The sequence below is a fragment of the Schistocerca nitens genome, chromosome 4, assembly GCF_023898315.1.
Source record: "Schistocerca nitens isolate TAMUIC-IGC-003100 chromosome 4, iqSchNite1.1, whole genome shotgun sequence".
NCBI lineage: Eukaryota > Metazoa > Arthropoda > Insecta > Orthoptera > Acrididae > Schistocerca > Schistocerca nitens.
This window is the reverse complement of record NC_064617.1, coordinates 935,311,475-935,326,991: the sequence shown is the minus strand read 5'-3', so window position 1 is coordinate 935,326,991 and position 15,517 is coordinate 935,311,475. Positions and strand designations below refer to the sequence as shown.

The 15,517-nt window shown below is 36.8% G+C and overlaps 1 protein-coding gene across 3 annotated transcripts in view; it reads left to right on the top strand.

Annotated features, from left to right (window-relative positions):
• LOC126253572 (zinc finger protein 846-like) overlaps nucleotides 1-15,117 on the top strand; it is a 57,258-nt gene extending 42,141 nt beyond the window's left edge. For all 3 annotated transcript variants that reach the window (XM_049954996.1, XM_049954994.1, XM_049954995.1), the window contains one exon: nucleotides 13,091-15,117. In XM_049954996.1, the coding sequence (XP_049810953.1) occupies nucleotides 13,091-13,383 (293 nt within the window). In that variant the 3' untranslated portion in view covers nucleotides 13,384-15,117. The remainder of the gene's footprint in view (nucleotides 1-13,090) is intronic.
• Nucleotides 15,118-15,517: the final 400 nt, after the last annotated feature.

Genomic DNA, 15,517 nt, shown 5'->3' with positions numbered 1-15,517 from the left:
GGAATGGTAGCTATGCCAGCATGTGCTACATTTCCTCTGGGGTTAAAGAATGACACCTGCAGCAGTACATTTCACCATACAGGAACCAATCTCTTGTGGAGTTTCCCAAAATTGAAAATGGGAGTCAATGTATAATAGTTTACCCTTACCTCACCAAATATGCTGTCTACCAAAGCTGTGCTGACTGCTGAAGCTTCAAAAATTGCAACAGTCCTTGTAGAAGGCATAATTTTGAATTGCAGATCACTTCAAATGGTGATATCTGATCATCATCCACAGACAAATGGCCTCATCCAACACTTTGATAAGACATTATAGATATGCTCTTGATGTAAATTGATCTGTAACAAATAGATAAGGATGCAGTACTGCCCGTCATGGTTTTCACATACAACAGAGCGAAGCAAAACACTATAGGCTTCGAGGTATTCTTTCTGCTCTATAGTTGCGAAGCTGAAATGACAATGGGTACACTGTTCTCATTTCAGCTGTTTCAACTGAACTATTCTTAGAATGACTGTGTGATACACCTCATCGCCAGGACCAAAGAAGCAAGATAGCTGTCTCGTGTGTGGACTCTGGATGCCCAGGATAGTGACCTTATGCATTATAACATCAAACACCAAACTGTGAAATATTATATGGAATGTGAGACTATTGGAAAAATTACTAAAGCACTTCTTTGAGATGTATCATATCCTTTTGTCATTTGTCAAACTTCACATACAAAGTTGAGTATTTTGACCCTTTGTCAAGCAGACAAAAGTGCAGATGTGTCATTTTTGTCCTACATATGAAACCCAAGTACAGTCTTGAGACGCAGACCAAAGTTGAAGGCTTTTCATTCAGGTTAATTAAATACCCACTCGACAACTGCGAAGCTTTGATGGAAGAGGCTATCGTCAACACTCATCATAATGAAGAGGACATGACAACATGACCAGAATGCGAGGATCCACTAGTGCTACTATACAGAGGACCACTGGCAAGATCTAGATCCCGGGTGCTGTAGTCGGCTCCAATGATAACTTCATGTACAACTTGGCATAATGGTTAGCGTTGCTTGCTAACCTTTTACAGATGTGATTCTTCAGTTTCCCCTGGTGTATTGGTTGCTCGAACAGTCCACGGGTATACAGCCGGTTCATAGTGTCCCGTTGGACACTATGAACCAGCGGTATACCCACCCGTGGACTGTTCGAGCATTTTACAGATAGTCTGTTAAATCTCAATCACCAGTAATTATTTATTATATAGTAATTATCATTTCTGGAAGTTGTAGAAATTTCTTGTGTTTGAAATGTTTGTATACTCTGGAATATTTGATGTTTATATAAATAGCTGTAGGCTCCATCCAGGAGTTGAGTTCTCTCCTACGTGTAAATTGTTGTTCACAATAAATGTGCTTTCAGGACAATGCTGTACTTGATTTAACTTGATTTATGTCCCTGCTTTCAAATTTGAACTTGACAGTGGATTACATCATGACAGTACAATAATAGTACAAAAGCGACCTTGATTATACAGTTCATCAAAACATCTGGTGGTGTTGACAGTATTGATCACTGAAAAAGTTTGCCCTTTTCATGCTAACAAATGGCAGTTTGAAATGGATCAATGCTGAACAGTCCATGCTGAGATGGTGAAAGTGTATGGAAACAATGTATCACCAAATGACACAGTGGTTAGGTGTTCCTGATGTTTCCTCTGTGTCATATAAGTCTAAGTGATAAAAAATAAAGTGATAGACTATATCTTTGTGAAGAATTGGGAACTGAAAGATAAGTGGAGGCCCTGTAGCTCAAAAACCAATGTATTGCAATTGAGGTAATAGTGGAAAAAGTGAAACCAATGATATGTCAGTTTTAAAAATATGACGCAACAGTTTGAACGTGATGGAGGTCACCACCAATTGCAGTCCGTGACTGTACACACCCATTGAAAAATGTTCCATCTGTGTCAGGTGAATGCAGATGACTTATTTCATGTCCTAATCACAGTAGATGAGTGTTGGTTGTATTGCTGTGACTCTGAGACAAAGGAGCAAGCAGTTGATTCGCCACACCTGAAAAAGGCAAAGTCCAACCACTGCTGGGTAAAGTAATACTGGGTGTTTCTGGGACTGCAGTGGTGGGACTAGCAGGTTATGCTCACAAGATACAAGCCATCAAAGGAGCTTACTACTAAAATCTCTTGAGAATGTTACAGAAACATTCACACATGCTGCATCTTTGTTCTGTCAAATTTTGCCACACCCTTATATTCCACTGACATGATACCCAGTGATCTCCTTTTCTTTCCTTGGCTAAAGAAACCATTGAATGGCAGGCATTCTCAGTATGTCAACGATATGGTGTTTGAGGGGCAACATTCCCTGAACAGCCAAAATATAGACTTCTACAACAAAGGTCTCCACCAAGCTATTCATCACTGGGAAAAGTTCATTGCATTGTAGAGTGAATGTATAGAGAAAAATTAAGACTATCACCGAGGTTCACCATCACACCTAGATGTATTTGAAACTTTATTACTAACCCTCATATTACCATGATTTAAGTTCAAAGACTATGTTTTTAATAACATTTGAAAAATATGTGTCCACATTTTTCCACTGATTTGTCATCTTTATGCTGTTATTATTTAAGTGTACAATGAAATTATATGGGCTCTCATTGCCGGCTCTTTTACTATTTTCCACACAGCTTTCATTTGATCGTCTTGCATAAGTGATGGTCAACAGCATGAACAAATTTTAAAAAATACATAATGCTGTGCCGTCTGTAATAGTTTTATTTTATTTTGCTACCAGTTTCGGTAGCTGCCATTGATGATGATTCAAAACTCAAACTGGTAGCAAACTAAAATAATATTATTACAGACAGCACAGTGTTTGCATTTTTTTTTAATTTCATCTGCCCATTGGTTGTTCCAATTTAAGTCATTAATCATTTTCTTTTCCTCATTGGTGACTTTGTTGAGTATTGTTTTGTACAGTTTGATATACTATTGAAATTTACATAAAACTTTTGATGAATTTATACCTCACCGTGCTGAAGCTGCCATTCAGTTTCATCAAAAAGAGGAATCAGGAAAGGAGATCCCATATCACCGAAACTGTTCTCGGCATTCTTACAGGGATCTTTCATATTCTTGATTGGAAAACATTAAAAAGGAATATACTTCTGAAATAGCTTTGGTTTGCTGGTATCATACACTACACCATTAGTCTTTATAAACTTAATAAACGTAGAAAATAAATATAGTAAGTTTGAAAGTTAGCTTAAAATCAGTGATAATACTAAAATAATGCTCCATGCACTCATAGAAAATAAAACAGTACAAATTAACAATGAATTTTTAGAACCACTTGATGAGTGTACGTATCTGGGTAGTATCATATTACGCGATGGAAGTTCCAAACTAGAAGTCTTAAATGGAATAACAAAAGGATCTAGCTTCTTCCACCAAGCATGAAATCTAATCTGGGACAAGGAAGTCCCTCAAGGAGCCAAACAGACCATGTATAAAACTTATCTCCTGCCAATCATGATGTATAGTCTAGAGGCCTGTGTCTTACATAAGAGAGAAGAGAGTCAAATAGAAGCATGTACAATGAAGTTCCGTAGGTCAGCTCTATAAAAAACTAGGAGAGACAGAGTCAGGAATGATTATGTAAGGAGAGACCTGCAGGTGACATTGATTACAGAGGAGAGGATCAGTGCTTGAGATTGAAGTGGTTCGGTCATCTGAAGCGAATGCACCTGATCGAACTCCACACCAGTATTTGGAGATGAAGGTACCAGGAAGAAGGCCAATTGAGTGGCCTAGAAAGAGATGGACAGACCAGGTTAAGGAGAGGAGTAACATGGGATGTAGCGGAGAGGGAAAAGCTATACCAGGACAGAAACCAATGGAGGCATATTGTTCACAGTATTGTTCCAGCTCGCTGATGATGATGATGATGATGATGATGATGATGTGCATTAGTGGGATTGATTAATAGTGAGGAGATGTGGATTTTCAGTGTAAAAATCATTAAAAAACCAAATATTTCTCAGAAAACCATGGAGAGGTGCATTTTAGGAATTGCTAACAGGGGCCGGAAAGCAAACAAACATATTGGGGAACTTACTAGGATGGATGATGAGTTTATGACAGTAATAAAAATTAATTAAGAGCAGTTGGAAAAGCAGCCTTAGTACTTCTGTACTGGATGGTAGTTGGACTAAAGAAGTTCAACATTAGCAAGTAACAGAATGGCTAGTCATCTGTTACATTCTATTTATGAAATTCCAAATATTTCCAATAGACACAAAAATATAAATAATATACATAGGTTTTAGAACTGCTAGTTCCTTTCTCAGGGAGGAAAGAGGCACAGGTTGTGGAAGACTGGAAAGGAGGGGCACGTCACCCAAACCCCAGACTGAGAAAAACCCACCTGTTGTGAAGACATAAAAATATGTTTCTGCTGTGAACATTACAACTAGTAAATCAATATGTATATATTGATTAAAAATTTTATATATATATTAATTAAGGTTCTGTTTCATGATTTACCCCACACATTCCAATACAATCAACTCATTTTAAGATTTATGTTGCCAGTAGAGAATTCTTTTTCAATAATGACAAGCTGCTGCCATAAGACAAACGTAATCTTATATGATGATGGTTTAAACAATAGTCTGACTCTTGCCTAACCATTTATAACATGCAAAACTGATATAAACACATCACTTCTCAGTATAATTCTTATGATGTGTAGATACGAATTTCATTGATTTATAAGTGCTTGATTGCATCATTTTTAATAGAAGTGAATTATTTTGCTTTGAAATGTTGCCACACTTGTGCTGTTTTTTGTACCTCTTCTTCAGATAGGAAATGTTTTCCCTCAAACACTGTTTTCAGAACTGAAAGACTTGGTGAATGGAGTTAATGTCTAGGGAATATGGTAAATGTGGAAAACACTTAAATTTAATATCTTGGATGACGACAAAATTCAGTTGAGTCGTCATTGTTTGTTTTTCTTGTGCAAAGGAAGAAGTTGAATTAAGAAGTCTACATCAAGTACTAAATGATCTACTCCAGAGCAAAAATTTATTTCTGCGGACAATATCCGAGACTGGGATCTAGCCTTTCTGTGCAATATACTTTCTTCTATAAGTAGCACAAGGACATGCTTTAGAGATTCTGTAGAGTTTGAAAGAGAGTGAACCTATTAGTCAACACCTGAAACAATTTTGGTTGATTCTGTAGGATAATGTACTGGCCATTAAAGATAGATGGCTTTGCTGTACAGTGTAATCTCTGTTGCAAAGTGGACCCTTCTATCTGGAAATTTAGTTCTGTAAGTGGCATAGTATTGCTGTTCTCATTGGCTACTTAAATTGTAAGATACAGGCTTAGAGAAAATGTTCAATCATCAGCTCGTCTGGGTATGGGACACTGGTTGTTTCTTAGACATTGGTATTACGGTTCCGTAAAGATAGCGTAATGCATGAGTACATAGCATTTTCCATATGGGTATACAAAAGGCAGGTAACATGTTTTATGAGCTGCTTTTTATCTTATGACACGAAGATTGTAATAGTAAAGTAAGTTCTTTGCCAGCTTTAGATATCAGTCTATTCCAGGGTTGGTTATAATCTTCATATTGAGTCTCCTTGTCTACCAACACTTCAGATACAAGGCTGTTAACAGAAGTTTGAAGTGAAGTTTTACGTATTAACTTTTTATAAATAATTGTCACTGTTTTTACTGCATCTCTTCATGATTGTAACCTACAAATAAAACCACAGTTTTTCCAAATCATGTTGCAGATGGCCACATGCATCCTGTCACATCTGCTGAAGTTATACCTGTAGAAACTTACTATCTTTTAGTGCACATGTCTTCAAGACTAAAAACAAGGGAAAGTCACCTAGCAAAGGAGAAACTTTTCCAAAATTTTGAAATGTAATGCATTCAAACAATTAATATAAATCCAGAATGAGATTTTCACTCTGCAGCGGAGTGTGCGCTGATATGAAACTTCCTGGCAGATTAAAACTGTGTGCCCGACCGAGACTCGAACTTGGGACCTTTGCCTTTCGCAGGCAAGTGCTCTACCATCTGAGCTACCGAAACACGACTCACGCCCGGTCCTCACAGCTTTACTTCTGCCAGAATCTCGTCTCCTACCTTCCAAACTTGACAGAAGCTCTCCTGCGAAGTTTCAATTAATATAAATGTTTGACTGGTGTGCTGAATCACTTCCAGAATTAAAAAAAAAAAAAAATTGTTGGCTCTCAGTCTTGAATATGACATGTTAAACACCACAGAAACTTGACACAAGGCTTTTTCTGTGTATATATGCACCATTTATCAGTAACAGTTTCATTGTCTTGGACTCAAACGTGATAATATTCCCTTGCAGTCAAGAAAATAGACACTTTTCTGTTCTTGCCAAAGTGAGGTTTTCATATTGAAATGGGTGAACTCCTACTACATACAGCCATGTTTTGTTTCGTGGTGTTGGAACATTATTAGTAACAAATTGATATTTTATTATTGTGCCTATCAAGTATATTCACACAGATAGTTGCATTAGTTTTCTTGCATTGAAGGAAAAGCTATCCTCAACTCTAAGATTGGGTGGAACAGTGGGGTACGTTGCTAGGCATGGCTCTGTTGGAAGTAGTATGCCTTTTCTTTCCATAAACTGACTTATCATGAAAGTTATAGCACACGTACAGTTTAATATGGACTCCAAATTGCAGTGCAACTTGGCATTTTTCATGTTAATAAATGACTGCCAAAGTTGAGGGAAGGGATAACTGGCAGAAAAATCCTAGAATATACTAGAGGCTGAACTCCAGACCCTCTGATTTCTATTGTGGCACCTACTCATTGAACAGGGCTATTTTAAGGTCAAAGTGACACAAACATTTGCTTGGCTGCCAAGCTGAGAGGGGAGCCCAAGTGAAAATTAGTCCACAGGATATATCATGATTAGTTGCAAAAACAACCTATTTCCCTGTTCACTATATTTAAATTTGCTTAAAAACTGTTACCAAGAGCCTAAGGAAGGCTTACTGATGTGTGACAAAGGGAGACCATGGTTGGAGAAGGGGATCAAATAATGTTCTCAAACCATCCCAGCCAGTGTGATACACTTCTTCACATTATAAGATGTAATATACAACGTTGGTCCTGTGTCAAGGAGTGTTCACTTGTCTGTGGCCATTAGGTCGAGAACTGCAGCAACATTCTGTTCAGTGACTGATGGATAACTTGTACATTTATCACCGAGCACTGGAAACATTTCCTATAAGCAATGCTGTCTCAGAAAAGTTAAAGAGAAAGTCAGTATTCCTTTTTACAATTTGCAAACTCTTGGTATATAAAGATCTACAGCCCCTGCTGTAATAGCAGAAGGACAAGCTTTTGGGTATGGTACATGTATGAAAAAGCTTAAACCTGCTCCAGATGGTTGAAATCCAAGATGACATGATACAATCAGTCACAGCACTCTCCAAAGAGGGCTATGCTACTCACTGAAATGTTATGCAGAAAAATGAAATTGTCATTCCACATGGACGTACCAGATATGTCTTCTGTGCTCTGAAGAAAACTGATAAGTCCATCTGGTGCCTCAAACTGTAATACTTTTCTTGTATCCTTTTTTTCTGAGTCACTGGATGTTTCATGGATTGGTCAGAATAATAGTAATTCCTTCCGGAAGCTAGGACAAGTTCCCTACACCCTTGTATTGCAGCCAGATCACTTGACCGCTCAGGAAATTGACAAAAAGCCTTTGGGAAGCAAAAAGTCCTGATATTTCTCTTTTCTTTATCCAGAACTTGTGTCAAGTAGATGATTCTCAACATTCTGCTGCAGAAAAGGCTCTTCCATTGTCCTCTTTCAGATAACAAAGGATACATGTGGTCAGCTGCTGGAAAGAGATCAAAAGGTGGTTGATATGTGGACTAACTCACATACACAAGTTGCAGTTTCCATGTAACCCCCACTGAATGAGCTTCTATTTATTTACCAGTCATTAGATATAATTAACTGATAGCTGATGCACCATCACATAAGGGACTGTCATGTACAATTTTATATACAGGACGGAGAAAAATTGTGTCATGAAATTTTAACCCTGGATAGCTGATGCCAGTAGGAACCACAATTACTAATTTTGTGTAGGTTGACATTGTACAATTTTTGAACTATCAAAACTTGGCACCACGCGCTCCAATTGGCCCTGTTGCCGGATGCTCTGGACAATGCATGACTGCGAATGGTTTGCCTGCCGGAGACTAAATTGCAGGTGACGTGTGTGTGCTCTGAATTGCAAATGCCTCTGATGTGAGGTGGAGACAAACAGCAAGATCTATTCAACACATGTGCACATTACACTGGGGCAGTGATGGAGTGAGGGGCATTTGTATGTGTGAACTGACAACTAGAGCTCTGCCTGTCAACTGACGAACGACAACAGGGCAATTCCACATCAATTGGAGCATGTGTTGCCAAGTTTCTGTAGTTTCAAAATGGTGTGTAGTCGACCTACACAACATTAGTAATTTTGGTTCCTACTGGCATCAGTTATCCAGGGTTAAAATTTCGTGACACAGTTTTTCTCCAGCCTGTATTTGTGGTACTTTACAATTAGTACATGTACATACGTGACTAAATATGGAATAATAAAGCTATGATTTCTGCAGAACAATTTTTTATTTCAAATTAATGTTATTTTCATTAAAACACAGACTGTTTCTAACATTTGAATTTCGAGTAAATCTCAATTTATTTGCTTACACACATTCATAAACTTTTGGAGTCTCTCTCTAGTAATCTACATATTCATTTAAGGAATAAAATAGATTCTATTGGAATATCTGTCTTACATTGTGTTTAAAATTGTAAGCACTTTCCGTCTGGTTAACAACATGTGGAAGGTGATTGTACTGGCAGATCCTCATGTATGTTACTCTTCTCGCATAATGACTTGTCCAATGTTGTATAGGTCTCACTTTCCAGTAGTATCTTGTTTAGTATCAGTATACCTCTCCAATTTTTAAAACTGACTAATATTTTTTCCTATTGCATATTAACGTGATATATATATATATATATATATATATATATATATATATATATATATATATATATATATATATATATATAGGGGGAACATTCCACGTAGAAAAAATATATCTAAAAACAAAGATGATGTGACTTACCAAATGAAAGTGCTGGCAGGTCGACAGACACACAAACAAACACAAACATTCACACAAAATTCAAGCTTTCGCAACAAACTGTTGCCTCATCAGGAAAGAGGGAAGGAGAGGGAAAGACGAAAGGATGTGGGTTTTAAGGGAGAGGGTAAGCAGTCATTCCAATCCCGGGAGCGGAAAGACTTACCTTAGGGGGGAAAAAGGACGGGTATACACTCGCACACACACATATCCATCCACACATATACAGACACAAGCAGACATATTTAAAGACAAAGAGTTTGGGCAGAGATGTCAGTCGAGGCAGAAGTGCAGAGGCAAAGATGTTGAATGACAGGTGAGGTATGAGTGGCGGCAACTTGAAATTAGCGGAGATTGAGGCCTGGTGGATAACAGGAAGAGAGGATATATTGAAGAGCAAGTTCCCATCTCCGGAAACACACACACACACACACACACACACACACACACACACACACAAACGTGTGTCTGTCGACCTGCCAGCACTTTCATTTGGTATCATATGGTATACTGAGGTACACTGAGGTTTGCTTATAGCATGGTATACACCTCATAGTACCATATGGAAAGTACATCATAGGCACTTCATATATCTGCAGCTTGTTTAATGTGTGTGGGGTATTTTGTTTGCCTGTTACTGAGCACAAGAGACCCTTTGCTGATGTTTTGCTGCAGATATTGCCATCTGTTATACTATCTTCAATTTTGTTTGCATATGAGCTAACATGTGCTGGGTAGGGAATGGCAAATTTTCACTACCAAGCTTTATTGAAATTCCACATGTTACAATTTAGGTTTAGACTCCAGCAGTGATGTGTCAGTTGAAACTGTAGATCCTGTCTGGTAGGTCCATAATTTCTCCCAGCAAGTGGTGGTGGTGGTGGTGGTTAGTGTTTAACGTCCCGTCGACAACGAGGTCATTAGAGACGGAGCGCAAGCTCGGGTTAGGGAAGGATTGGGAAGGAAATCGGCCGTGCCCTTTCAAAGGAACCATCCCAGCATTTGCCTGAAACGATTTAGGGAAATCACGGAAAACCTAAATCAGGATGGCCGGAGACGGGATTGAACCGTCGTCCTCCCGAATGCGAGTCCAGTGTGCTAACCACTGCGCCACCTCGCTCGGTCTCCCAGCAAGTCTTACAGGTGCTACATAGAAGTACTTTACTCAACACACTTTTCCAGATTTGCTACATGAGATGTCCCTGTAAATAAGTGGGTTATGTGTCATTCTGTAGGCACTTAAAACAGTTTGTTTAAATAGCAATTCAGAGAGAATTCATGAGCATGTTAAGGAAGCCTGAATTACCATTTGACATTGTATAGGAGCATTTAAAAGGACGTCACTATTCACTGTTAACCAAAAACACTCATTCTGCATGTAGAATGTATTTCTGAGTTGTGAATTCCATAAAATGTCGTTTCATGAATAATTAAGAAGTGTTTTCTAAAGTTTATTTATGTGAACTGTTTTCTCTCTTTTAGTGTGAGGAATCCACACCCAAAGTTTCTAAAAGTTTTTTTGATACACCCTGTATGTAATATGTGTGTATGTATGTAATTTCTACCAAATAAAATCTCATCAGAAATTTGATGAAAGAAATTTAAGATAAAGTGTAAGGATATTCTTTGTCAGGCTGTACAGTACCTACATTGCTCGACTGCCATGTTTGAGTAAGTTGACTGACCTACTATAATAGATTTCATATTGAACATCAAACAAAAATGTGTATCATTTTGCTCAATGCTGTTAAGCATAACATCTCAGCCAGCTGTATGCTGCTGAGTACTAACATAAGGAAGTATGGAAATTCATGCCACATACAAAAATACAGCTCTTAAAAAGATTTAGCATCAAGTAACTTTCACTGTCCCCTGCTCCACTATGTAACCACCGACATTCCTAAATGTAACCACCGACATTCCTAAATTCATCATTTTCTTCTTTCTTCCTGCCCCACATATCCTTGTGACTCTTACACACACACACACACACACACACACACAATCAAAGTACACTCTGCATAAATATGATCAATCTTTTGAATGGCGTTAACATCCCTAATAACAATGTGAATGAATGTATGTATGAAAGGCTTGCTCTTAAACCATGTGGCATACCAATCGCTCATTTATTGATACTCTTCTCAGTACACCATATTTTAATTGACTGTAGTTTATGTCATGAGGACTCGTGTGTTGTGTCCCACAGGATCTGTTCACTATTTCAAATGACAGTGTTTTTGTATTACTGTTTTAGAATGTATTACATGGACAGATATTCTGCATATTTTAAATTGTGTTTATTCTTTTGCTTGTATCTCTCTGGGTTGAAGTTGCTCACAGTCTACATAAACTGTTGGTCTGCCTATAATTGGTTGAGTAAGACAGTTCAGAAGGTTGAAGGAAGGCAAGGGCATAGTCCCACCTATATGATCAATCCAAGTACAATACTGTAGTTTTCAAACCAAACTTGAAGCTGAGCACAGCTTTGCTTTTACTCTGTGATGTAGTATTAATTATATAGTACTTGTTTTGCTGTAAAGTTTGCTGTATTTTTGAACAATTTTTCATTTTTGTTTTAGGTATGTTAGCATACAGCAACATGACTTCAGCTTGGCGACTACTTCTGAGTTGTGAATTCCATAAAATGTCATTTCATGAATAATTAAGAAGTGTTTTCTAAAGTTTATTTATGTGAACTGTTTTCTCTCTTTTAGTGTGAGGAATCCACACCCAAAGTTTCTAAAAGTTTTTTTGATACTCCCTGTATGTAATATGTGTGTATGTATGTAATTTCTACCAAATAAAATCTCATCAGAAATTTGATGAAAGAAATTTAAGATAACGTGTAAGGATATTCTTTGTCAGGCTGTACAGTACCTACATTGCTCGACTGCCATGTTTGAGTAAGTTGACTGACCTACTATAATAGATTTCATATTGAACATCAAACAAAAATGTGTATCATTTTGCTCAATGCTGTTAAGCATAACATCTCAGCCAGCTGTATGCTGCTGAGTACTAACATAAGGAAGTATGGAAATTCATGCCACATACAAAAATACAGCTCTTAAAAAGATTTAGCATCAAGTAACTTTCACTGTCCCCTGCTCCACTATGTAACCACCGACATTCCTAAATGTAACCACCGACATTCCTAAATTCATCATTTTCTTCTTTCTTCCTGCCCCACATATCCTTGTGACTCTTACACACACACACACACACACACACACACACAATCAAAGTACACTCTGCATAAATATGATCAATCTTTTGCATGGCGTTAACATCCCTAATAACAATGTGAATGAATGAATGAATGTATGTATGTATGTATGTATGAAAGGCTTGCTCTTAAACCATGTGGCATACCAATCGCTCATTTATTGATACTCTTCTCAGTACACCATATTTTAATTGACTGTAGTTTATGTCATGAGGACTCGTGTGTTGTGTCCCACAGGATCTGTTCACTATTTCAAATGACAGTGTTTTTGTATTACTGTTTTAGAATGTATTACATGGACAGATATTCTGCATATTTTAAATTGTGTTTATTCTTTTGCTTGTATCTCTCTGGGTTGAAGTTGCTCACAGTCTACATAAACTGTTGGTCTGCCTATAATTGGTTGAGTAAGACAGTTCAGAAGGTTGAAGGAAGGCAAGGGCATACTCCCACCTATATGATCAATCCAAGTACAATACTGTAGTTTTCAAACCAAACTTGAAGCTGAGCACAGCTTTGCTTTTACTCTGTGATGTAGTATTAATTATATAGTACTTGTTTTGCTGTAAAGTTTGCTGTATTTTTGAACAATTTTTCATTTTTGTTTTAGGTATGTTAGCATACAGCAACATGACATCAGCTTGGCGACTATTGGCAAGAAGTGGTGAAGATTTTCAGTGTCTCCGATGTGGAAAAACATATATGCACAAAGGCACTCTTAGTCGTCATGTTCAATATGAATGTGGCACAGTTCCACGATTCACATGCAGAATATGTGGAGCAAGAAACAGACGTCGTTATGGGCTTACAAATCATCTCATCATGGTACATGGTGTGCAGAAGAAACAAGCTGAATTGAATATAACAGAAAAATATATAGAAAAGACTGAAAAATTTCAGTAGCAATGTAATTCTGTAGATATTCCTTCCTTCTCACTATGGCAAGAGTAATAGTTTTTATATAGCCAGCTACTGAAAATTTTACAGTTCCAGAAATATTGAAATAATTTGATTGTATGGTTTTCAGTATTTCGGTGAAGGCTTTTGTTTTAATACTAATGTCTTACATTTAATTGTTCTTAATAAGATACATGACATAAATGTGTTATACCTTTACAATATATGAGGAGACACACTTATAGACTTCCGTGGTAGCTTTGGTGGTTAATTAGGGAAACAAATTACAACAAAGATGTCTTTGGTTTCTTTCCCAGCTGTTCACTTTTGAGACCTAGAAATAGGAAAAAGTGTAGTTTGTCATCAGCTAATAAATAATTAAAAATATTCACAAGATGAGAGTGCATACTCACAACTATGTATAGAAAATATGTACTTAAAGGGAAGATGTGGAAACAGAAGTAACAGTGGTATCAAAAAGAACAGAAACTTGCATGTTCCTTTTTTCATCTCTCAGGAAGTGATGACAAAGGAAATGAAAAGTGAAACAATACAAACAAGTTCACAGTCACAACCTAGAAATTAAGAATAGTATTTTTATTATATTAGAAAGGAAGTCATGTAATGATACATTGAATTTTCTTGAGTAACTGAACTCTAGATTCTGAGTTGAGCTTTCCCTTCTGGTACATTTTTGGTGTATTTACCTTTTCATCCTTTCCCTCTCCCCTCATTTCCTGTTCATGGACAATACCAAATCCATGAAACTTGCACTGGTTTTGGTGCCAATGTCAGGTGCACTTTGATGTGTTTACAGTAAGTACAACTTTTTCAATATTAATCAGTTTGTTTCTTATGTTTAATTACTAGTTTTAAGCTGCATGTGTTAATCAGTTCAACAATAAGCTAATTTTATCAAATAATTACAATTTTATATAACAAAGAGACTGAAAGGAGACACTGTTGTCCAAGGGTTCAGTGAGAATTTATTGCTTAGCCATAGCAATTTCTGATCCACTGTGCTATTTTGCCCTCCATTTATATTACAACATCATTTTCTCTGATTCCATAATCTTAACATTTATATCAAATGTAGTTACTGTAATTATTAATGTCTGACAATCTTTCAAAACTTAATAAATTCTCATTTTTCTTCCATGCTATAACATTTCTATTATTTGCTTTTTGATGTAACACACTAGTTTTTGAAAACAATCCTAGATCTATTCCTTTACACAGATTGTTGGCATAAAACAGATTGTTGTTATCCATCATTTTGTGAAGAGTGGTTCAGTGGTGCTTTCCTTCTTTGTTGTATACAACAGTATAATTAAGAACTGATAATTGTGGTGTATGTAGGTTAATGCCTAAGAATGACTGCCAATTTCTCTGTCTTAAATAGATAGCCTGTTTCATATGCATGATCTAAATATTAACAGATTCAGTTACAGGTGAAAATGTGCCTAGCAAAAGTTACCACGAGTATTATTACCTGCTAGTCATATGAACCCTAACTTAACATTTTTTGTAAGTGTGTTTTATGCATGTAACACACACTTATCTTATATTGTGATATATGCACATGTAATGGAATTTTCAAAATGAAATAACGGTCTAATAAAACTGGAAACAACTTTTATGCAACAAATGATATTTGGATGCTAATGAATTTCACATGTGGAGTTTTCTAAAATATACATTAATCCTATAAGACTTGTTGTTACATTACTTTTACTTGAGGTGTGGGACTTTATGAGATGTGTTTCTGAAATATCTCAACACTGTGATCCATATGCACACATGTTTCATTTTGTTTTGAATATGTCCCATACAGGAAAGTTGGTCAAGTTTTTTGGAGTTATTTAATGGCAATGACAGATCATTAATGTAAATTGAGGAAAGTGATAGTGAAGTATTTTTGGCACTAGGTACTATGATTTAAAATCAGAAGCCTGTGAAAGTTCACAAAAAATACTCAAACTAGCTTTTACTGTCAGTTCACATAGCATTTTGTGCGAGGGAGTGAGTATAGTTTCTTTCCTGTTAAGGCATAACATACAAGGGCAAATGTTAAAAGAGAGGCCAGCATGTCATTTTGTGTAAAATGGCTGTGAATTATGTCACAAACAGTTCTCTCAAA